The sequence below is a fragment of the Cherax quadricarinatus genome, chromosome 93, assembly GCF_038502225.1.
Source record: "Cherax quadricarinatus isolate ZL_2023a chromosome 93, ASM3850222v1, whole genome shotgun sequence".
Classification (NCBI taxonomy): Eukaryota; Metazoa; Arthropoda; class Malacostraca; order Decapoda; family Parastacidae; genus Cherax; species Cherax quadricarinatus.
The window spans coordinates 8,825,717-8,849,989 of NC_091384.1; the positions used below are offsets into that span (position 1 = coordinate 8,825,717).

Here is a 24,273-nt window from a genome sequence, read left to right on the forward strand (position 1 = left end):
TTATTACTTTGATTGTAAGGTTCTCACTACATGTTCTAGTGTGGGGTAGCTTTTACTTAATGGTCTTATTTGTCTAGGGGTAATACTTACATCATGGCTGATCATCTTGAGTGTCTCTGATACCTTTTCACCAGCCCTCTTCACAGGTTATGTAAACTACTACTATAAAAATATAACTGTATTCTCAATAGATATGTACAGAATATACAATCACAGCCTCCATTTTCAAAACAAAATCTACACACTCCATGCCTGTGCTCCACATGGTGTGTTGCAACAACTCTTGTCCTTCACTCTTCCTGACATAACTCTGGGCTAACCAGTGTTTTGACACACTTTAGTCACCCTGGGTATGGTGGCCAAAACTTAAATTATAAAAACTCACCCCTGGAGCACACATGATGCCCCAAAAGATAGGAGAAGGACCCAGAGATCCTGCCAGGTTGAAGGTCAGCCACAGAGAGAGAGAGTCAGTGAGAGGGAGAGAGAGGGAGACTGGCTAAGCTCCTCCCACCAAAACAAAAGACTGTTGCCAAGCACAATTCTCCAGTTACCACAATTCTACCACACCTTAATTTTACTTTTACAAAAAGAAATACAACTTTATAAACTACTTATTTAAATTGTGTGTTTATGTGTCTATAGTATAACCTATTATATTGAGAAAAATAGGTTTGACCCAGCTGCCTCTCAGTCATAAGGTTGATCAGTCCTTCTGACATTTAGAGCAAAGTCCCCATCAATTCAATATAATTAGGTATTATTATAGTAACTGTTACTTATAAATACATGTTGGGTCCTATATCCCCATAACAATGACTATTTTGTTTTATTTTGGTATTTCATGTTTTACTTTACTTTTTATGTTGTTAGTACTGTATTTTATACTGTAAGGTTTAGGATAAAGGCTGTGTACAACACAAATAGTTGTTTATTTCCCAGAAATTTGGCATAAAAAACATGATCGTAAGTCAGGTGGTCGTAAGTCGAGCAGGTCGTAAGTTGGATGGTAGGTGTATATTATATAATTGTCTGAAACAAGGGGCTAGTAACCTCTTCTCCTGTATAAATTACTAAATTTAAAAAGAAAAAACTTACGTTTTTCTTTTTAGATCACCCTGCCTCAGTGGGATATGGCCAGTGTTGAAATTTTCCTTTTATATGTAGTATTAATAGCTAAAATGAACTGTGTAAATGGAAAATTATTTGTGATTAAGGTTATATAACACTAGGTTTAATTTTTCCAGGTTAATAGTGCAGGTGAACTGTTGAACACTCCACTGATGAACACTCCACTGTGATGGTGATCTACAATTATTCATAAAGCTGGAACTGGGAAGTGTTCACACCACACCACTGATGAACTTTCTCCACTGTGATGGGAGTGTCTGAAAGAACAAGGTCAGTATGTTATACACATCCTGCACACTTTATACCTGTACTAAATCTCAATTGCACGTGATTATTATGGGGGGAAGTAATAAACCCATAGGGGGTCATATACTGCCTGGGGGAATGAGAGCTCATTAATAATACAACTCTTGTTTGGTTGAAAAATGGAATGACTTGGATGAAGCAGCAGAGAGAAACGGTATGCAGCTTCGAGATCAGATACAACATGATCCAAGCAGCCTGGAACAACAGGGCCAAGAGCAGTCTCTCAACCCCAATCAAGACAAGTACACTCACCCATCTGGAACCAGGAGCTGTCACCGTTCTCCTGTCTGAAGGCTGTGATGGCCTGGCGCAGCGCTGTCACCACAGCATAAGACAGACATAACGGAGGCTCCCCAGTAGCTGTAATGATGGCAACAATTAACCAAGGAAACACTAATGATGGCAACAATTAACCAGAGCAACACTAATGATGGCAACAAATAACCAGAGCAACACTAATGTCTAGAATTAACCAGATAAACAGTGTAATAATGATTGATGGAAATGACATTGTGTAGACCAATAGATGTTGTACTCTTCTCTTACACTAATTTCCTAAATTTCACAAAACAGTGAATGAACTGAACAAACATAAGAGTGGACTGGGCCATGAAGACTGGTCCATACATACAACTGGACCATCACAATATTGGTCCAGCATTGGGCCAGCTATACACATGGACCCTGGTCCTGTCTACCGTTCACTGACAAGTTGTTCATGACCCTGGTCCAGTCTACTGTTCAGTGACAAGTCGTTCTTAGTGACTTAAGTTTAGCATGTTCTACTTACCTTTAGAACCAAGAACACCATAAGGATTCTTAGCATTGGGTAGAAGTGTAATTCTGAAGTCTGCAGGAATATCCAGGGCCATAGGAGGCTTGTATTCCTGTACCCGACAAAAATTATTCTTCAGAGAAACGTACAAATATTCCTGGACATGTGCTTAAAACCTACTCAAAATAGCTACTGTAATTCTGATATTAATACAATAGTAGCATCAAACTTTTTCCTACCAGGTAGACATAAATTATAACTATAATGAACATCAAAATGGTATACAATACCGACAGGTTGGTAGGTAAGACACATAAGCAACAGTTAGGCAACTTTATTCCGAAATGTTTCGTTTCGGAATAAAGTTGCCTAACTGTGTAGGCGAAACGTTTTGGAATAAAGTTGCCTAACTGTTGCCTATGTGTCTTACCTATAACTATAATGTTTGTGGCTTCAGGAAAGAGCTATGGACTGAGTCTTGTTAATGTGTATCCACAAATCCAAACTTTTTATTATTTCTTAATTCAATACAAAAATGTTGTTTACATGTATTAAAACAAGAGTGATGACCCATGCTGACCTTCCTGTGCTACATAGAAATATACTTAGTTGGATGAATCTTATTAACCCGTAAACGGTCCAAGCAGATCTACATTCACGTGTGTAGTGCTACAAAAGTAGATCTAAGTTTTTTTACATACAGTGGACCCCCGCTTAACGATCACCTCCAAATGCGACCAATTATGTAAGTGTATTTATGTAAGTGCGTTTGTACGTGTATGTTTGGGGGTCTGAAATGGACTAATCTACTTCACAATATTCCTTATGGGAAAAAATTCGGTCAGTACTGGCACCTGAACATACTACTGGAATGAAAAAAGTTCGTTAACCGGGGGTCCACTGTATTTTCAAATGTAGAAAAACAAAAAGATTACTTTTTTTACATACTGTCAAATGTTGAAAAAACGTATATATATGTTTCGACCGTTTACGGGTTAAGAGCCAGCTGGTACAGTTAACACACTGGCCTGCGAGTTTTAGCACTTGTCTTGGGTTCAAGTCCCTCCTGTTCCCTGGTTTATGAAAAAGTAAAGTTTGTCCTGTAAAAGTTAATGTTCTTCTCCCACTGATAGATTATACACAAATAACCCACACATGGGATAATGACCCTTATGACCACATTTTGGTCCAAATTGGACCATTAATTAGTCAGACATTGTGACTAATTAATGCTCCAAGTTGGACCAAAGTGTGGGGGATATTTGTGTATTGTTCCAGTCACAGTATTAAGACTATATACTCATTAAGAGGTTATTACTTACCCAGGTACCATTAGAGAGCTTCTGGCCTGTGTTAGGATCATATTTGACCATCTCTGAGGTATAGAATCCAATACCCATGATAAAAGCTCCTTCAACTTGGCCAATATCAATATACGGACTCATGCTCCGACCTGAGTCCTCTATAATGTCCGCTCGTCGGATCTGAGAATGTATATATAAAAAAGGATTTTTTTTTTTATTAACACATTGGCCATTTCCCACCAAGGACGGGTGGCCCCCCCCCCCAAAAAAAAAAAAAAAAAAACTTTCACCATCATTCACTCCATCACTGTCTTGCCAGAGGTGCATTTACACTACAGTTATAAACTACAACATTTACACCCCTCTTTCAGATTGCAGACACTGTACTTCCCATCTCCAGGACTCAAGTTCGGCCTGCCAATATCCCTGAATCCCTTCATAAATATTACCGTGCTCACACTCCAACAGCACATCATGTCCTAAAAACCACTTGTCTCCATTCACTCCTATCTAACATGCTCACGCATGCTTGCTCGAAGTCCAAGCCCCTCGCACACAAAACCTCCTTTACCCCCTCCCTCCAACCTTTCCTAAGCCGACCCCTACCCCCACCTTCCCTCCACTACAGATTTATACATTCTCCAAGTCATTCTATTTCATTCCAGCCTCTCTACATTTCCAAACCACTTTAACCCCTCCTCAGCCCTCTGGTTTAGTTTTTTTTTTTTTAATCCTGCACCTACTAATTTCCCAACTACGAATTCCCTGCATTATATTCATACCACACATTGCCCTCAGACATGACATCTCCACTGCCTCCAGCCTTCTCCTTGTTGCAACATTCACAACCCATGTTTCACACCCATACAAGAGCGTTGGTATAACTATACTCTCATACACTTCCCTCTTTGCTTCCATGGATGCTCTTTGTCTCCACAGATTCCTTTTTTCCCTCAGTTGTGATTCACCTCATCTTTCACAGACTCATCTGCTGACACTTCCACTCCCAAATATCTGAATACATTCACCTCCTCCATTCTCTCTCCCTATTTCAAATGAATTATTATAACAGATTGATAACAATTCACATTTTCTCTTATAAACCTCCGGGATATTGTCAGATTTTTTGTAGATGTGACTCGGAAAAGTACAGTGAAATTTGAATAACATGTGATAAAGCCTTCACACTTACTCAATTTTGGATGATCTTTCTCAATCACAAGTACAAAAAAAACAAAACTATACACATGTATAGGTTTATACAAGAGCTGTTTTACAATACTGGGGAGCTCTAAATGAAGAAGGGTCATACACCAGCTGGGTAACTGGAGATTGATTACATTTGATTCAGTGATGAAAGGATGGTTGCAGTCCTACTGAATCATCAATATATCAACTATAAGGGTTACTGGCAACACACCTGTGCAACATTTGGCAATGTTTATTGTAGAAATGCTTGGCCAGCCAGTGGCTTCAGTCCAGTACAGAGAAAAGTGGAAGGTTAGGAAGAGTGAGGTGATCAGTCCCTCAGCCTGGAGTCTGTGTGTTCAGTCCATCAATTTCAAGACTGAAGACATCACCTCCGGAGAGAGGGACTGATCACCTGAAACTCGTCTCGTCTACACTGGGCTGAAGATGCCACTGACCAACCAAACATTCCCAAATACCTCGTTCAACTTGTGGGTATATTAAACCAAATAACAAAAACTTACCACAAAGACGCCAGTTAGAACATCAATTTCTAGCTCCAGGGCCGCAGCTCCCCAGATGTCGTAGCGCTCAGGATGTTCCTTACCGGCAGTCCTACACACCAGAGTTAATTTTAATAACATTTAATAATTTTTAATAGCTAGTCTCACACTATGCAAAAACGCTATGTACATAAAGGCCCGAAGATCTGGAACTCGCTACCGGAACCTGTAAAGGATCCCCTGACTACTTATAAATTTATAGCTTTGCTAAAAAATCATCTCATCTCTCAATAAAAACCAATTCAACCAAAACAAATGCTAACTAGTTATATTATATGACCTCTAGACTTTTAAACTTCTGCCAGTCCAGGAAATATTACTGCCTGAACCATTATTTGTAATATTGTTTTTATGTACAACTTCAGGATTATTATTCTTAAAAACCTCTACCTTGACTATCTTATATTATTAAAATTAAATAAAATTGTAATCCAGTTAACCACTACTATCTTGTCTAGTTTTAAGTAGCTACTATGTACTATTATCTGTCTAGTTTTAAGTAGTTACTACGTATTAGGATTAGTCTGCCCGAAACGCCCCGGCATGATAGTGACTTTCACTGTACTTACTTAGCACACCAAAATTGTAATTACACACTAACCTTTACAAAGAAATAAACCTTTATTTTTATGTAGCGCACATAATTATGTTTACGGTGTATAATTATGTCTAAACTGAATAAATATCTGTCTGGGTGTAAATTTATCTGTCTAAGCTGTATAATTAGCTGTCTTGAGTGTATAATCATGTCCAGGGTGTATATGTCTTGGGTGTATAATTATATTGGGTTTATAATTACAGAACATGGTGGGTCATTCAAGACCAGCAATGCAGGCTTGATCCTAAGTTCATTAACCTCGAGACATCTGTGTTAAGAGTACGTACTTGATTGACTCACGAAATCGTAACACAACTTCAATCGTTTCACTGTGGTTTCATAAGTCACAATGGCGGCTTTGAGGGGACTTGAGCTAGAGTGACAGCCATGCTAGTGTGACATTCATCTGTAAAAATCTGCATTTGTGGTCACAGTTCTGACTGACAGTGCAGGCTGACAGTCGTTTAATGGAAGTATAATCTGGATGCAAAACCAGGCTAGTACACTCGCCTGAAGCACTTACATTAATATAATTATAATATCCATAATATATTTATAGTATAATAATATCTATTTCTACAAGTGCATATACAAGGTATACAGACCATAGCAGACATCAATAACATGTGTACTACTATATAAAAATCCGCTTGTTATGCAGAGCATTTCCCGCAAATTAGGTCAGTTTTGTCCCAAGATGCTACCCACACCAGTGGACTAACACCCAAGTACCCATTTTATACTGATGGGTGAACATGGACAGCAGGTGTCTTATGGAAACACATCCTAATGTTATCCAGCTGTACCGGAGATGCGAACCCTGAACCTCTGTGTGAACCGAGTGCGCTAGTGATCGAGCTACGGGACACCCCATGGGAAATACCTTCCAAGACCTACCCTGGATACCTGAAACTACGGATAATGGTGAACCCTATATACAGTGGGACCCCCCATATATGCTAGTCCTGTATCTGTGGTTTGCCATGGTCCGAAAATAACCCTTAACTTTGCTTAATAATGGCCACAAAGTGCAAAAGTAGTGATGTCAGTTCTTCAAAGCCTAAGAGAAGCCGTGAAGTGCTCCCCATCAGTGAAAAAGTGATAAATCTTCACTTATTGTACATAATTTATCAATTAAACTTTACCCTAGGCATATATGTGAAGAAAAAAGGACATGTATGGGGGCTGGCTGCTATCCGTGGTTTGGTATCCATGGCAGGTCCTTGTAACGCATCCTCCATGGATATTGGGGTTCTACCGTGGTTTCAGTATTCACGGCAGGTCCTTGTAACACATCCTCCATGGATATGGCAGTTCTTCTATACAAGTTGTTTTTCCTTTACAAACTTTTGATAAAGTTTAATAAATTATACACATTAAATCAAGAATTATCACTTTTTTCCACTTCTCTCAGCTTCTCTTAGACTTCAAAGAACTACCAGCATCATTAGTATTGCACTTTGCCACCATTTCAGGGTCAGTGACATACATGTATGGCTTGAAAGCCAGGGTCGCTGCCATACTTATACGTCAAAATTCTAGCGCCTTCAAATCGAATGGAAGAAAGATGGTAAGCCTACATATGAAACAATGGAACTGCATGGTCAGTGTGCACAGTATAAAAAAAATCGTGCAGCATGCAGTGCATCAAGATATAAAAAAAATGACTTTTTGGTTTAAAACAGGAACCTTGCAGTGTACTTTCATATAGTATTTATGTATTCTCATATTATTGGTCTTATTTGATAGAATGGAAGATATATTACAAAAATAAAGATGATTTTTATGGGTTTCAAGATGAAAAGTACCTTGAAATTGAGCTCAAAGTAGCGGAAATGTTTGACTTTTGCCGATGTTCAAGACCAAACAAATCACGCCACGCATCCAATACACGTCAACTGGCGAGTCTAATATTTCACAAGTGCGCTGATATCATTTATACCATTTTTACAATAATGCAGTAGCCTGCATAACAGTAATTCTATTTTTTGTGAGAATAAAAATTCAAAATGGAAAGCAAGAGTAATGACTAATGAACAAAGAAAATGTTATTTTAGTGCCAGGAATGTCTGTCTTGTTTATCCTGGACCCTATTTTGTCATTGGCATCCTTTAAAATGTGTGTGAAATTGGCCAACTGCCAATTTCTGACCACTTTATTGGGTAGCTGAAATTGGTAAATGGGCGGTTTCATGTACTTAGTCGATAGAACACATGGAGTTCTTGTGAAATAGTCGATTTTCATCGATGAACAACAGAATTGGCTGAAAATAGGGCTCAAAGTGGGCGAAATTGCAGATTCACAAATATCGCTAACTTCGCGAGAGTGCAATTTAAGTTTTCCATCAAATTTCGTACTTTTGGTGGCATTACTATCGGGAAAACATTATCATTTCAAATGAATTTTTTTTTCTTAATTTTTCGACTATTAGAACGAGTTCAGGATTGGGGGGTCTCGACCCTGAAAGGGTTACGCAACATTAATGGTTATTTTTGATCCATAGTGGACCATTGATAACTGAAACAGCAGAAACTGAATCTGCAGATATGGGGGTTCTACTGTATTATTATTGTTATTGTATTTGAGGGGCTAGTGTAATATGAGAGGGGGGGCCTGAGCACCCCTTGGCCCAGGAAGTAACAAGGAAGTGCCCAGAAAGTGCCAAGAGTGTGCCCAGGAAGTGCTGAGGTAGTGCCCAGGAAGTGCCAAGAGAGTACCCAGGAAATGCCCAGAGTGCACCCAGGAAATACCCCAGGTAGTACCCAGGAAGTGCCAAGAGTGTGCCCAGGAAGTGCCCAGAATGCACCCAGGAAGTACCAAGAGAGTACCCAGGAAGTACCCCATGTAATACCCAGGAAGTACCCATAGAGTGCCCAGGAAGTACCTCAGGTAGTACCCAGGAAGTGCCCAAGAAGTACCAACTCACCAGTAACGTTGAGACAAGTCCACATCTTCAGCATGACACTTCTTCACTAACTGTAACCATGTTGGGTCTTTCCCTGTTTCCTTCTTCATCTTCTCCTTCACTACGTCCAGTCGTTGACGCAGTGATGTACAGGCGACCCTCACTCCCTGCCAGGTATTGTTTGGTAGGTTTAATGTCTACTACACCAGGGTCATTAATACTGGTTGGTTGATTAATGGGATTTAAAGTCTATCCACTACACAAGTCATTAAGGCTTGTTGGATCGTTAATGGGGTTTAAATTCTATCTACTACACCAGGGTCATTAAGACTGGTTGGTTGGTTGGTTAATGAGGATTTAATAAGAAGAATAACAATACTAATACAGTACTACCATAAATGATGATGATGACTGAAGACAGCAGGAGAGAGGGTAATCAATCCCTCAGTCTTAACCCAGGTGTTCACCAGGTACTGCTCTCATGCATGTGATCCATCAGACTGTTAGTACTGTCACTGGTTGAACTTCATGGTACTTACATGAGCACAGAGGTCAGTGCCAAAGGAGCCGCCAGTGACCATGGAGTTGGCACCCACCATGGTGTCGGAAGCCTTGACCACGATGTTTTCCAGAGGTATGCCAAGCACATAGGCTGCCACCTGTGCCACCTGCCAATCATCATCATCATAAGAATAATAATAATATGGTGGCCTGGTAGACAACACACTGGCTTCACACACTTAGTGTCCATGGTCTGATCCCTGGCAGGGGTGGAAACACTGGGTGTGTTTCCTTACGCATGTCCCCGTTCACCTAGCAAGCAAGTAGGTATCTGGGTGTTAGGCGACTGGTAAGGGTGGCATCCAGGGGGACAATATTGAAGGGCCACAATGGAAATAAGACAGTCCTTGATGACCTACTGACTTTCTTGGGTTATTCTGGGTGGCTAAACCTCCAGGGTTAAAAATCCAAACAAAATCTTATCTTATGGATGGGGGGTTTGAACCGATGGCAAGCAAGTCTTAAAACTTCTGTCGTAATACTAATAGCAATAATATTATCCATAATTTTAATACTAAAAATTAAAATGCCCATAATAATAATAATAATAATAATAATAATAATAATAATTGTAATAGCAGTGATAACAGCAGTAATAATGATTATACATAAAATAGTATTACAATAATTGCAATAAAAATATCAATAATTATAGTAGTAATAATTTCAATAATAATAATAATAATAATAATAATAATAATAATAATAAACATGCCTACATGTTCCACAAGCATCATTATCAACTTATGGGTTTAGCATATAATTTACAACAAGGTAAATAATAATGAATCAACATGAAGAGCAACAAAAGGCTTGAACTATAGTCATGAGATTGACAGGTCTAGGACAGTAGGCTAAGAGACAGTAGCCACTGACAGACAGTGACACTCTTCAATCAGAACTTCCACAGCTCAGTAGCAAATTTCTGAACTTCTCAAACTCACTACCATGGTTCAAGCTCCAATCTACCTTTCCATTCATTGACGGTCATCCGTCACGACTCAAATTGACTAAATCGAGTTTGTAAATATTTACTTTAGTGCTTGATAATAACCCACAAGTAGATAAACACAGGAAGGTGACCAATTTGTATATTTTGACCCCCTTCTGGGGTCCTCTAACAGATTACTGAAGAAGACCCCACATGGGGGTCAAAACATACAGATCAATCAACCTCCTGTGTTTGTGTCTCCTTGAGGGTTACTGAGCAATGAAAAGTGTTAATTCACACCGTAACATTAATTTGTATAAATCCTGCTGAGGTTCATTGATATATTCTCCTCAGCATCTATTATTCGTCCTATTTTTGTGTCAGTGATTTTACTCATGTCACTCGTTATTCATTAATCAATGTCATTAAAGTAAATTATGAAGAAGAATATGCCTTAAACTGATCCTTATGGAACACCAAGTTATTCATGTACCTTAGTATTGATACCTTGTCCCATCTCTATACCACCGTGAGAGATGGCCACGGTACCATCGTGCTCATATATGGTAACCTGGATACCGTAGCGGAACATTGAAGGGTAGTCGAAGCCGTACCACATTGGCAGGATGGAAAGTCCTCGCTTCTTCCATTTGTTGTTCTGTGGAAAGAAATACAGTAAGTCCTTGACTTACAAACACATTAAGAATCTTCAGTATTGTATATAATTATTACCGTATTTGGCAGCTTATTAGACGCATTTTATTTTTCATAAAATGTCCCCAAAAATCACCCTGCGTCCTATAAACGGAAGGTCAGTGAAGGGAGCTATAAGTTTGGGGTGTGGGGTAGGCTGTAGCTCTCCCAGTTACATCTGATGCCAAGCCACTGAAACTAACAAGTCTTATAAGTGAAATACGGGATAGTGTGTATAATATCGTTACATCATTATTATACACAATACAGGTCCCCAACATGTTCGTTAGATGAGGACTTCCTGTATTGTTTATATCAAGCCAAATGCATTGTTTTACATTCCCATCTCTTCTAAATTAGGGTAACTATTTTTTCAAAGAAACACATTTACCATCATTCAGTCAGTAGTTACCTTGTACATGTATCACCATTAAATTTTAAATGAAGCACTGTTAATCACCAGCAGTCAGTTATATACGATAGTTACACAGTGGGAACTGATCATTGATAGATCTACTGTGCTTGAGGGTAAATAGGCCTAAGTTAGGCAATTGTTATGGTACAATTCTGAGAGTTGTTTGTAACTGTTATAGTCTAATTCTGTGAGCTGTTTACAGTCATGGTATAATTCCAAAAATTTTTTACAATCATGGTACAATTCAGCGAGTCATTTACAATCATGGTACAAATCTGCGCATCGTTTAAAATCATTGTACAATTCCACGAGTCATTTACAATCATGGTACAAATCTGCGCATCGTTTAAAATCATTGTACAATTCCACGAGTCATTTACAATCAAGGTACAGTTCTGCGAGTTGTTTACGTAGTATAATTCTACGAGTTGTTTGCAATCATGGTACAATTCTGTAAGTTTTACAATTGTTATGGTATAATTCAGTGCATCATTTACAATCACTGTACAATACCATGAGTGGTAGTTACATTTAGTGTAGTCGGTATCTGGTACCCTAAAGTAACTGACCTTGTTGAAGTCGTCCACTTCTCGTTGTCGCTGAACAATGGATGCCTGAGTCGTCAGCAGTGGAAGAATTTCATCCTTAACAACATTCTTCTGGTGCGGCGGAACAAACATGCGAGGTACGCCGGGAGCGACCATGTTGTTCAGTCGTACCTGCATCTTGTCCACCTTGAGGTAGCTGGCAATGTGTTCCATTATGTTCTCAATGGTCGCCACTGCCTCAACGTGACCTGTACCATCAGTGTTAGTGTTACTTTAACTTATATGGGCTCAAGGTCAAAACCCCTTCAAGGGTTTAAAACCTTGGAGGTTTTAAACCCTTGAAGGAGGTTTTGAATCCTGAAGGTTTCAGAATCCTGAAGGTTTCAAAAACCTTGAAGGTTTTTGAAACCTTAAAGGAGGTTTTAAAATCTTGAATGAGGGTTTTAAAACCTTAAAGGGGGTTTTGAATCCTGAAGGTGGTTTCATAACCATGAAGGTGGTTTTGAAACCTTGAAGGAGGGTTTAAAATCCTGAAAGAGGTTTTCAAAACCTTGAAGGAGGGATTTAAAACTGGTTCTACAGTAAGTGTTGTCACTCACCTGGTGTTCTACAGTAGGTGTTGGCAGCAGTGTCAGTGTTCACCATGGATGGAGTGAAAGTCAGGTTGGGAATATAATACGCATTCTGGACGGCACCAAATAGGAAGCTGACAGCGGACTCGTTAGAGACGTGTCCGGTGTCGGCGATCAACTCTATCTTGGCTCCTTCGATTTTCCCATTACCATCAAATCCGACCTGAAAAATGTATTGGAGCCCCCATAGCTCAGTGGTGAAGCTCTGGACCTGACAGTATCAGGGACCATGGTTCAAGCCCCTGGCTCTCTTTTATTCATCAACAGTCATACATTATGACACAGAATTCATATACAGCCTCTCCTCACTTAACGACAGAGTTCCATTCCTAAGACCACATCGTTAAATGAATTCATCGCTAGGAGGAGTATATTATAATGGTAGTGAGTGTCTCAACCATCTTTGATATTGCTTTAATGTCACCTTTATAACATCTCTGGTATATTTTTAAATGTTTAAACAGTAGTGTATTGCATATTGAAGTATGTATACAGAAAAGAGGAAATCAACTCTAATATACATTATTTAGGTATGAATAGTGGTCAGTGTGTCACAAGTCCAAGGCGTCGGTAAATGAGTATGACACTAAGAGAGGAGAGGCTGTATGTATCTCTCAACAATCCAGCCGTATCCCACCGAGGCGGGGTGGCCCAAAAGGAAAAACGAAAGTTTCTCCTTTTACATTTAGTAATACAGTGGACCCCCTCATACCGTTGGCATCACATACCGTTTATTCCGCATACCGCTCACTTTAATTGCAAAAATTTTGCCTCGCATACCGCTCAAAAACCCGCTCACCGCTGTTCGTCCAAGACGCGTCCAATGTGCGCCTTAGCCAGCCTCACATGTTCCGCCGGTGGCATTGTTTACCAGCCAGCCTCCGCGGTAGCATCCAAGCATACAATCGTAACATTTCGTATTATTACAGTGTTTTTGGTGATTTTATCTGGAAAATAAGTGACCATGGGCCCCAAGAAAGCTTCTAGTGCCAACCCTACAGCAATAAGGGTGAGAATTACTATAGAGATGAAGAAAAAGATCATTGATAAGTATGAAAGTGGAGTGCGTGTCTCCGAGCTGGCCAGGTTGTATAATGAACCCCAATCAACCATCGCTACTATTGGTGGTACAGCTGCTGCTGCTGCTGCTGCTGCAGCACTGTCAGCTGCTGCTGCTGTAGCACCGTCTGCTGCTGCTGTAGCACCGTCTGCTGCTGCTGTAGCACCGTCTGCTGCTGCTGTAGCACCGTCTGCTGCTGCTGTAGCACCGTCTGCTGCTGCTGTAGCACCGTCTGCTGCTGCTGTAGCACCATCTGCTGCTGCTGTAGCATTGTCTGCTGCTGCTGCTGCTGTAGCATCGTCTGCTGCTGCTGCTGCTGTAGCATCGTCTGCTGCTGCTGTAGCACTGTTGTTGGTGTGGCTTATTGAGAATATACCAAGAAACAATTAACCCCAGAGGATTTTCCACCCAGGATAATCCAAAAAAGTCAGTGTCATCGAAGACTGTCTAACTTATTTCCATTGGTGTCCTTAATCTTGTCTCCCAGGATGCAACCCACACCAGTCGACTAACACCCAGGTGAACAGGGAAAAATGCCTGGAACTAGTGCTCATATTGGTGAATTTAAAGCCAGCAAAGGTTGGTTTGAGAGATTTAAGAATCGTAGTGACATACACAGTGTGATAAGGCCTGTTCTGGAAGAAAATGCCAAACAGGACCTACAGTACTCAGGAGGAAAAGGCACTCCCAGGAGACTGTCTCATCAGTCATTGCTGCATCTTCAATAAAGGTAAGTGTCATTTATTCTTCATTTAGTAGACTAGTACATGCACAATATATACTGTGCATGTACTACTCTACTATTGTGCATGTATCCTTCTCTTTGTGTGTAGGAAAATGTATATTTCATGTGGTAAAAATTTTTTTTTCATACTTTTGGGTGTCTTGCACGGATTAATTTGATTTCCATTATTTCTTATGGGGAAAATTCATTCGCATACCGATTATTTCGCATACCAATGAGCCCTCTTGCACGGATTAAAATCGGTATGCGGGGGTCCACTGTATATACAGGAGAAGGGGGGTTATTAGCCCCCTTGCTCCTGGCATTTTAGTCGCCTCTTACAACACGCATGGCTTACGGAGGAAGAATTCTGTTCCACTTCCCCATGGAGATAAGAGGAAATAAACAACAAGAACTAGAAAGAAAATAGAAGAAAACCCAGAGGGGCGTGTATATATATGCTTGTACATGTATGTGTAGTGTGACCTAAGTGTAAGTAGAAGTAGCAAGATGTCCCTGAAACCTTGCATGTTTATGAGACAGAAAAAAGACATCAGCAATCCTACCATCATGCAAAACATATACAGGCTTTCGTTTTACACTCACTCAGCAGGACGGTAGTACCTCCCTGGGCAGTTGCTGTCTACCAACCTACTACCTAGAATATATATACGTATATATTTATATATTTATTTAACAAGTTGGCTGTCTCCCACCGAGGCAGGGTGAACCAAAAACAAAGAAACTCCCCAAAAAGAAAATACTTTCATCACCATTCAATACTTTCACCTCACTCGTACAATCACTGTTATTGCAGAGGCACCCAGATACAACAATTTAGAGGCATATATAAAGATACAATATAAAAAGTGACCTGAAATAATATTATAAACTCCATATAGAATATAATATCAGGGCCCTAATTATATATACCATCCTATTACACATCCCTCCAAACTGCCAATATCTCTAACCCCTCCTTTAAAGTGCAGGCATTGTACTTCCCATTTCCAGAACTCAGGTCCAGCTATATAAAAATAAAAAGTTTCCCTGAATCCCTTCACTAAATATTACCCTGCTCACACTCCAACAGCTCGTCAGGTCCCAAAAACCATTTGTCTCCATTCACTCCTATCTAAAACACTCATGTACACTTGCTGGAAGTCCAAGCCCCTCACCAACAAAACCTCCTTTACTCCCTCCCTCCCAACCTTTTCGAGGACAACCCCTACCCCGCCTTCCTTTCACTACAGATTTATACGCTCTCCATGTCATTCTACTTTGATCCATTCTCTCTAAATGACCAAACCACCTCAACAACCCCTCTTCTGCTCTCTGACTAATACTTTTATTAACTCCACACCTTATCCTAATTTCCACACTTCGAATTCTCTGCATAATATTAACACCACACATTGCCCTTAACCCTTAAACGGTCCAAACATATATATACATTTTTTCAACATCTGAAAGTATGTAAAAAAACATAGATCTTTTTTGTTTTACATTTGAAAACGTGTAAAAAGCTTACCTATATTTTTTTTTTTATATTTGAAAATACGTAAAAAAAAAGTAGATCTACTATTGTAGCACTACAAATTTGAACGTCGATCTGTTTGGACCGTTTAAAGGTTAAACAGGACATCTCTACTGCCTCCAACCGCCTCCTCGCTGCAGCATTTACAACCCAAGCTTCACACCCATATAAGAGTGTTGGTAATACTATACTTTCATACATTCCCTTTTTTGCCTCCACTGACAATGTTTTTTGTGTCCACATATACCTCAATGTACCACTCACCTTTTTTCCCCTCATCAATTCTATGGTTAACCTCATCCTTCATAAACCCATCCACTGACACATCAACTCCCAAATATCTGAAAACTTTCACTTCTTCCATACTCCTTCTCTGCAATGTGATATCCATTTTTCCTTTATCTAAATCATTTGATACCCTCATTACCTTACTCTTATCCATGTTCACTTCCAACTTTCTACCTTTACACACTCTCCCAAACTCACCCACTAACCTTTGCAACTTCTCTTTAGAATCTCCCATAAGCACAGTATCATCAGCAAAAAGTAACTGTCAACTCTCATTTTGTATTTGATTCCCCATAATTGAATCCCACCCCTCTCCCCAACACCCTAGCATTTACTTCTTTTACAACCCCATCTATAAATATATTAAACAACCATGGTGAAATTACACATCCCTGTCTAAGACCTACTTTTACCGGGAAGTAGTCTCCCTCTCTTGTACACACCCTAACCTGAGCCTCACTATCCTCATAAAAACTCTCTACAACATTTAGTAACTTACTACATATTCCATATACTTTCAACATCTGCCACATTGTTCCCCTATCCATATCATATGCCTTTTCTAAATCCATAAATGCAATAAAAACTTCCCTACCTTTATCTAAATACTGCTCACATATATACTTCAATGTAAACACTTGATCTACACATCCTCTACCCACTAAAACCTTGTGAATCCGCAATTCTACATTCTGTCTTACCTCTAATTCTTTCAATAATAACCCTACCGTACACTTTTCCTGGTATACTCTGTAAAAATTATAGAGGAATAAGTTTACTATCTCTTTTGTCCTCCTTCCCTTTATATAGAGGGACTATACACACACTGCCAATCCATAGGTACCTTCCCGTCTTTCATACATTTATTTAACTAAAACACCAACCACTCCAACACTATGTATCCCCCCTGCTTTTAACATTTCTGTCATGATCTCGTCAGTTCCATCTGCTTTTCCCCTTTCATTCTACGTAATGCCTCACGCACCTCCCCCACACTCACATCCTGCTCTTCTTCACTCCTAAAAGATGGTATTCCTCCCTGGCCAGTGCATGAAATTACCGCTTCCCTTTCTTCGTCGACATTTAAAAGCTCCTCAAAATATTCTCGCCATCTATATACAGTGGACCCTCGCCTAATGATATTAATCCGTTCCTGAGAGCTCAACGTTAGGCGAAATTATCGTTAGCCACTAGACCAGCTGGAGTTTTGAGATTCTCTGACCGCGGGTTCAATCCCGGCCGGGGTATGGTTTGTTTGCAATCGTGTCATTACGATTTTGTGAGTCATGGTGAGGCTGCCAGTTTGGACCACAAGGCGGCTGAAAAATATGTGCATGAATTCAAGGAGTACATAAACAGTGAAGGACTGAAACCTGAACAAGTGTTCAATTGTGATGAAACAGGCCTCTTTTGGAAGAAAATGCCAAAGAGGACCTACATTACTCAGGAAGAAAAGGCGCTGCCAGGACACAAGCCTATGAAAGACAGGCTGACGTTAATGTTCTGTGCTAATGCTAGTGGGGATTTCAAAGTGAAGCCGTTACTAGTGTACCATTTTGAAAATCCCAGTGTTTTCAAGAAAAACAATGTTATGAAGAGTAAATTGTGTGTGTTTTGGAAATCTAATAGTAAGGCATGGGTCACGAGGGAAATTTTTGTAGAGTGGTTCAATGAAGTGTTTGGCCCTAGTGTGAAGAATTACCTCTTGGAAAAGAAATTGGATCTCAAGTGCCTCCTAGTAATGGACAATGCACCTGCTCATCCTCCAAGCTTGGATGACCTAATTCTGAAGGAGTTTGGGTTCATCACAGTAAAGTTCTTGCCCCCGAATACCACTCCTCTCCTCCAGCCCATGGACCAGCAGGTCATTGCAAACTTTAAAAAACTCTACACCAAAGCAATGTTTGAAAGGTGTTTGAACGTGACCTCAGACACTCACCTGACCCTACGAGATTTTTGGAAAGAACATTTCAGTATTCTTCATTGTGTAAGCCTTATAGGTAAGGCTTGGGAGGGAGTGACTACCAGGACTTTGAACTCTGCTTGGAGAAAATTGTGGCCAGATTAGGTCCACAAGAGGGATTTTGAAGGGTTTGGAGCTGACCCTGATGAGCCTATGTCAGTTGTTAAATCCATTGTGGCACTGGGGAGTTCCATGGGGTTGGATGCGAGTTTGGAGGATGTGGAAGAGTTGGTGGAGGACCACAACGAAGAGCTAACCACTGAGGAGCTGCAAGAGTTTCAGCAGGAACAGCAACAGATCGCAGCTTAGAATCTTGCTGCAGAGGAGGAGGAAGAGAGATGGAGGAAGGTGCCGTCTTCAGAAATTAAGGAGATTTTTGAAATGTGGGGTAGGATGGAAAGATTTATGGAGAAACATCACCCAGAGAAGGATGTTGCAAGCCATATTGGCAACTTGTACAGTGACAGAGTCTTGGCCCATTTTAGGGAAGTTTTAAAGAGACGCCAGAAACAGAGCTCTCTGGACATTTTTTTTGCGAGACAGGACTCCAGTGACTCTCAAGGTGGTCCTAGTGGCATTAAGAAACAGAGGAGAAGTAACCCCAGAAAAGCAATTGGTACCCGAGGTGTTGATGGAAGGGGATTTCCCTTCCAAACAGTAATTCATCCAATCAGTCTCCTTCTCCAGTCTTCCATACACAAAGAATCGCCAATTTATTTATTTATTTATTTATTAAGTGTTATTCTGTTAATGTTTAATTCATCATGTGCCACTGTATTGTTTATGTACTACATCTATATTTCATGTAAAAAATTTTTTTGTTTTAATACTTCTGGGTGTCAGGAACAGATTAATTGGATTTACATTATTTCTTATGGGGAAAATTGGTTCGTAAATCGTCCATTTCGATAATAGTCCCACTTCCAGGAACGGATTATGGACGATTATTGAGGGACCACTGTACATATATTTTTTTTTTTCTAGGTAGTATGCCGGTAGACAGCAACCACCCAGGGAGGTACTACTGTCCTGCCAAGTAAATGTAAAATGGAAGCCTGTAATTGTTTTACATTATGGCAGGATTGCTGGCATCTTCTCTCTCAAACATGCAAGATTTCAGGTAGGTCTTTCTTCTTCTACTTAGGTCACACTACACATGCATGTACAAGCATATACATATATACACACACACCCCTCTGTGTTTTCTTCTATTTTCTTACTAGTTCTTGTTTATTTCTTCTCATGTCCATGGGTAAGTGGAACAGAATTCTTCCTCTAAGTCATGCGTGTCATAAGAGGTGACTAAAATGCTGAGAGCAAGGGGCTAGTAACCCCTTCTATATATATTTTTTTTTTTTTTTTTTTCAACAAGTCGGCCGTCTCCCACCGAGGCAGGGTGACCCAAAAAAGAAAGAAAATCCCCAAAAAGAAAATACTCCCATCATCACTCAACACTTTCACCACACCCGCACACTATCACTGTTTTTGCAGAGATGCTCAGAATACAACAGTCCAGAAGCACACACACATAAAGATACACAACATATCCCTCCAAACTGCCAATATCCCAAACCCCTCCTTTAAAGTGCAGGCATTGTACTTCCCATTTCCAGGACTCAAGTCCGACTATATGAAAATAACCGGTTTCCCTGAATCCCTTCACTAAATATTACCCTGCTCACACTCCAACAGATCGTCAGGTCCCAAGTACCATTCGTCTCCATTCACTCCTATCTAACACGCTCACGCACGCTTGCTGGAAGTCCAAGCCCCTTGCCCACAAAACCTCCTTTACCCCCTCTCTCCAACCCTTTCGAGGACGACCCCTACCCCGCCTTCCTTCCCCTATAGATTTATATGCTTTCCATGTCATTCTACTTTGATCCATTCTCTCTAAATGACCAAACCACCTCAACAACCCCTCTTCTGCCCTCTGACTAATACTTTTATTAACTCCACACCTTCTCCTAATTTCCACACTCCGAATTTTCTGCATAATATTTACACCACACATTGCCTTTAAACAGGACATCTCCCCTTCTATATATGTTACTGAATTTAAAAAAAACTTTCGTTTTTCTTTTTGGGTCATCTTGCGTCAGTGGGATGGGGTGGTTAAAAAAAAAAAAAAAAATCAACAAACCATTTGTACTCCACTGAGGCAGAGTGACAATCATGCTGGTAACAACACTTCAGATTGTTGTATATTTTTTATGTGCAATAATTCTGAAATAAAGAATTTTAATTGAAAAATTTATGTGGGAATTATGCCTCTGGAAGACACAGTAGACACTGACCTCGTACTTTGAGAGGAAGGGTTCACGCCAGCCAGCGTAGGTCATGTTAGTAGTGAGGTCAGTCACTACACGTACTGGCTGCTTCACCTTCCTGGCTGCCACTGCTGCTGCTGTTGATACAATATGTTGTCTGCTGATCTTGGAACCATAGCCACCCCCAATACGCCGTACAGACACATTGATGCTGAAACAGTTTGATGAAATTAATATACGACTGCTATACAGGTGACATGCAACCTTAATGACCCTAATGTGGTGACTGGTGGTGTAGAGGTGACACGTAGTCTTAATGATCCTCGTATTGTAACCGGTGGTGTACAGGTGACATCTGGTCATAATGAACCTTGCATAGTAATGTACAGTGACAAAGTCTTAATGATTATATTTTAGTTAATAATATGTCAATAAATGCACCAATCAGAGTTCCATACCTATTGGTTGCTATTCCTAGGACCTGGGCAGTAGTGGCCTGTGTTTCAGTTGGCCACTGAGTGGTGCTGTAGACATCATACCCGTCCTCAGTAGGCACTACCCGGGCAGAGTGAGGCTCCATGTTGAAGTGGTACTGAGAACCTTGAGACAGCTCTCCTGTCAGTGTGTGGGCAGCTGTCTTCAATGCTTCTGAAAATGAAGGCAACTGTGACTGTCTTATGCAACAACAACAGATAAATATGATATTTCTGTTTAATTAATCATATTGTCACTTCTCTGACCATTTATCTACAAACATTTAGAGAAACTCCATGGGGAAGTAAAACAGATTTCTTCCTCTGGAAGCCATGCACGTCATAAGAGGCAGCTAAAAATGCCAGGAGCAAGGGGCTAGTAGCCCCTTCTCCTTTATACATTATGGAATTTAAAAAGAAACTTTTGTTTCTTTTTATGTCACCCTCCCTTGGTGGGATATGGCCAATTTGTCGAAAAAGTAGAGAAATGACTATAAGAGTAATGCGAATAAGTATTTGTTGTGTTGCTTCAGCTTCACATTGTTCCAGACTATGGAGGTGAACTCTTCTCCAGGCTGAGGTACTGACCACCTCAAAATTACACTGAGGTACGTGTCTTTCAGTGTATATACACTGAGGAGGCACAGATAATCTTGAAGATGACAGAAGAGGCTAAGCCTACTAGCAGAAGCAAGACTAATAATTGATAGGCAGTGTAGCAGGCCTACTTGCCCATGCTAAGCAGGTCCCTCTCAAATTCAGGCTGAGGGACTGGCCACCTCAAAACTATGTCTTTGAGGCGATGGACTGATTACACCTTTACATCTCTACTGCTTCTGCTGTCTCTGTATTCAACTAAAGAAGCCTACTGTGTAGGCAAAACATTTCTGAATAAAGATATCCAACTGTTGCACATGTGTCTTATGAACCCCAGGCTAAGTAAGCCACAATACCTGGCTTTCTAGTGTTGTCCTGACTTTGTTTCCCTATGAGGGTAAGGTTACTCAAAGAAATGCTTTTCACTCATTCATGCAGTCACTGTCATCCACCAAGGTCAGGTGACTTAAAAGTAAATCCATCCACCAACATCCATTCAATCCCTGTCTTGTCAGAAGTGCTGACATCACAGTTCAGTTGATCCTCTGAAATCCATTTCCACCCATCTGGGTCAATTATCCTAAACCATGAGTGACAACAATAAGTCTATACAACTAGCACAAAATTTTAAGCATGATAATACATAACAGGCCTTCTGTATTATAATTTCAAGCCAGATAATACATTACAGACCTTCAGCATTGCCTAGTGTGTATGGTTCTCTGGTGTTTGTGATGAAGTTCATGGATGTGTGTTTCTTGCCAGCCTTGAGAGCATCTTTAATGGTCAATATTGGTTTCTTCACATCCTCATACTCGACTATGACAAGTTTAGCGGCATGATAAGCAGTGTCACGATCCTTGGCCACCACTAGGCCTATAGGCTGACCTGCATATTTAACACGATCTTGCACGAAAATCTGTAAGAAAGACGACTGTTTGCTCATGTCCCTAAATATATATTTTTAACAACTTTTTGAAACCCTTTTTGATTTATGAAATCTTAACACAAATGCAAAAAATCACAGTGTGTATAGATGGTTTAGATAACTGGTAAGTAGATAATTAGCAAATCATTAAATACCTATGAGGCTCAGGACTTGTCTGATGAGGGTTTGAACCCTGCCCACCCAGTCATTTGATAGGAATTCCTCATAATTCATTTGATTTTATATTGGATCTACAAAAATCCAAAAGAAAAAAAAAAAATTGTATACTCACTTCCCTAAGTTTTTGTATTGGTATACCTGTGAGAGGTTTCAAGTTTTCTACTGCCAGAGTTAGGTTTGTCTAGTGCCTGCCTGGTCAAATAGGCTGTTGCTGCTGGTCCACATACATCTAACACAGCCTGCTTGATCTGGCACTTTCCATGCACATATATATATATATATATATATATATATATATATATATATATATATATATATATACACTTTTTTTTTTTAACAAACCGGCCGTATCCCACCAAGGCAGGGTGGCCTAAAAGGAAAAATAAAAGTTTCTCTGATTTAACTTTAGGACTGTATACAAGAGATGGAGTTACTAGCCCCTTGCTCCTGGCATTTTAGTTGCCTCCTACGACATGCAAGGCTTATGGAGGAAGAATTCTGTTCTACTTCCCCATGGAAATAAGAGGAAATAGGAACAAGAATTAGTAAGAAAATAGAAGAAACCCCTGAGGGGTGTGTACATATATATGCTTGTACATGCATGTGTAGTGTGACCTTAGTGTCAGTAGAAGTAGCAAGATGTACCTGAAATCTTGCATGTTTATGAGACAGGAAAAAAGACACCAGCAATCCTACCATCATGCAAAACAATTACAGGTTTTCATTTCACACTCGTTTGGCAGGACGGTAGTACCTCCCTGGGTGGTTGCTGTCTACCAACCTACTACCTACTACTGAGGCAGTAGGTAAAATGAAAGGGGGTAAGGCAGCCGGGATTGATGGGATAAAGATAGAAATGTTAAAAGCAGGTGGGGATATAGTTTTGGAGTGGTTGGTGCAATTATTTAATAAATGTATGGAAGAGGGTAAGGTACCTAGGGATTGGCAGAGAGCATGCATAGTTCCTTTGTATAAAGGCAAAGGGGATAAAAGAGAGTGCAAAAATTATAGGGGGATAAGTCTGTTGAGTGTACCTGGTAAAGTGTATGGTAGAGTTATAATTGAAAGAATTAAGAGTAAGACGGAGAATAGGATAGCAGATGAACAAGGAGGCTTTAGGGAAGGTAGGGGGTGTGTGGACCAGGTGTTTACAGTGAAACATATAAGTGAACAGTATTTAGATAAGGCTAAAGAGGTCTTTGTGGCATTTATGGATTTGGAAAAGGCGTATGACAGGGTGGATAGGGGGGCAATGTGGCAGATGTTGCAAGTGTATGGTGTAGGAGGTAGGTTACTGAAAGCAGTGAAGAGTTTTTACGAGGATAGTGAGGCTCAAGTTAGAGTATGTAGGAAAGAGGGAAATTTTTTCCCAGTAAAAGTAGGCCTTAGACAAGGATGTGTGATGTCACCGTGGTTGTTTAATATATTTATAGATGGGGTTGTAAGAGAAGTAAATGCGAGGGTCTTGGCAAGAGGCGTGGAGTTAAAAGATAAAGAATCACACACAAAGTGGGAGTTGTCACAGCTGCTCTTTGCTGATGACACTGTGCTCTTGGGAGATTCTGAAGAGAAGTTGCAGAGATTGGTGGATGAATTTGGTAGGGTGTGCAAAAGAAGAAAATTAAAGGTGAATACAGGAAAGAGTAAGGTTATGAGGATAACAAAAAGATTAGGTGATGAAAGATTGAATATCAGATTGGAGG

The 24,273-nt window shown here is 40.1% G+C and overlaps 1 protein-coding gene across 6 annotated transcripts in view; it reads right to left on the reverse strand.

Annotated features, from left to right (window-relative positions):
• Positions 1–913: 913 nt before the first annotated feature.
• LOC128703487 (uncharacterized) overlaps positions 914–24,273 on the reverse strand; it is a 111,992-nt gene continuing 88,632 nt past the window's right edge. For all 6 annotated transcript variants that reach the window (XM_070104670.1, XM_070104673.1, XM_070104675.1 and 3 more), the window contains exons 15-27: positions 22,156–22,381; positions 20,851–21,040; positions 20,420–20,603; positions 12,518–12,713; positions 11,940–12,166; positions 10,756–10,920; positions 9,310–9,438; positions 8,792–8,937; positions 5,229–5,319; positions 3,535–3,696; positions 2,228–2,324; positions 1,690–1,797; positions 914–1,388 (exon numbers count right to left, since the gene is read on the reverse strand). In XM_070104670.1, coding sequence (XP_069960771.1) covers positions 1,315–1,388; positions 1,690–1,797; positions 2,228–2,324; positions 3,535–3,696; positions 5,229–5,319; positions 8,792–8,937; positions 9,310–9,438; positions 10,756–10,920; positions 11,940–12,166; positions 12,518–12,713; positions 20,420–20,603; positions 20,851–21,040; positions 22,156–22,381 — 1,995 coding nt within the window. In that variant the 3' untranslated portion in view covers positions 914–1,314. The remainder of the gene's footprint in view (positions 1,389–1,689; positions 1,798–2,227; positions 2,325–3,534; positions 3,697–5,228; positions 5,320–8,791; positions 8,938–9,309; positions 9,439–10,755; positions 10,921–11,939; positions 12,167–12,517; positions 12,714–20,419; positions 20,604–20,850; positions 21,041–22,155; positions 22,382–24,273) is intronic.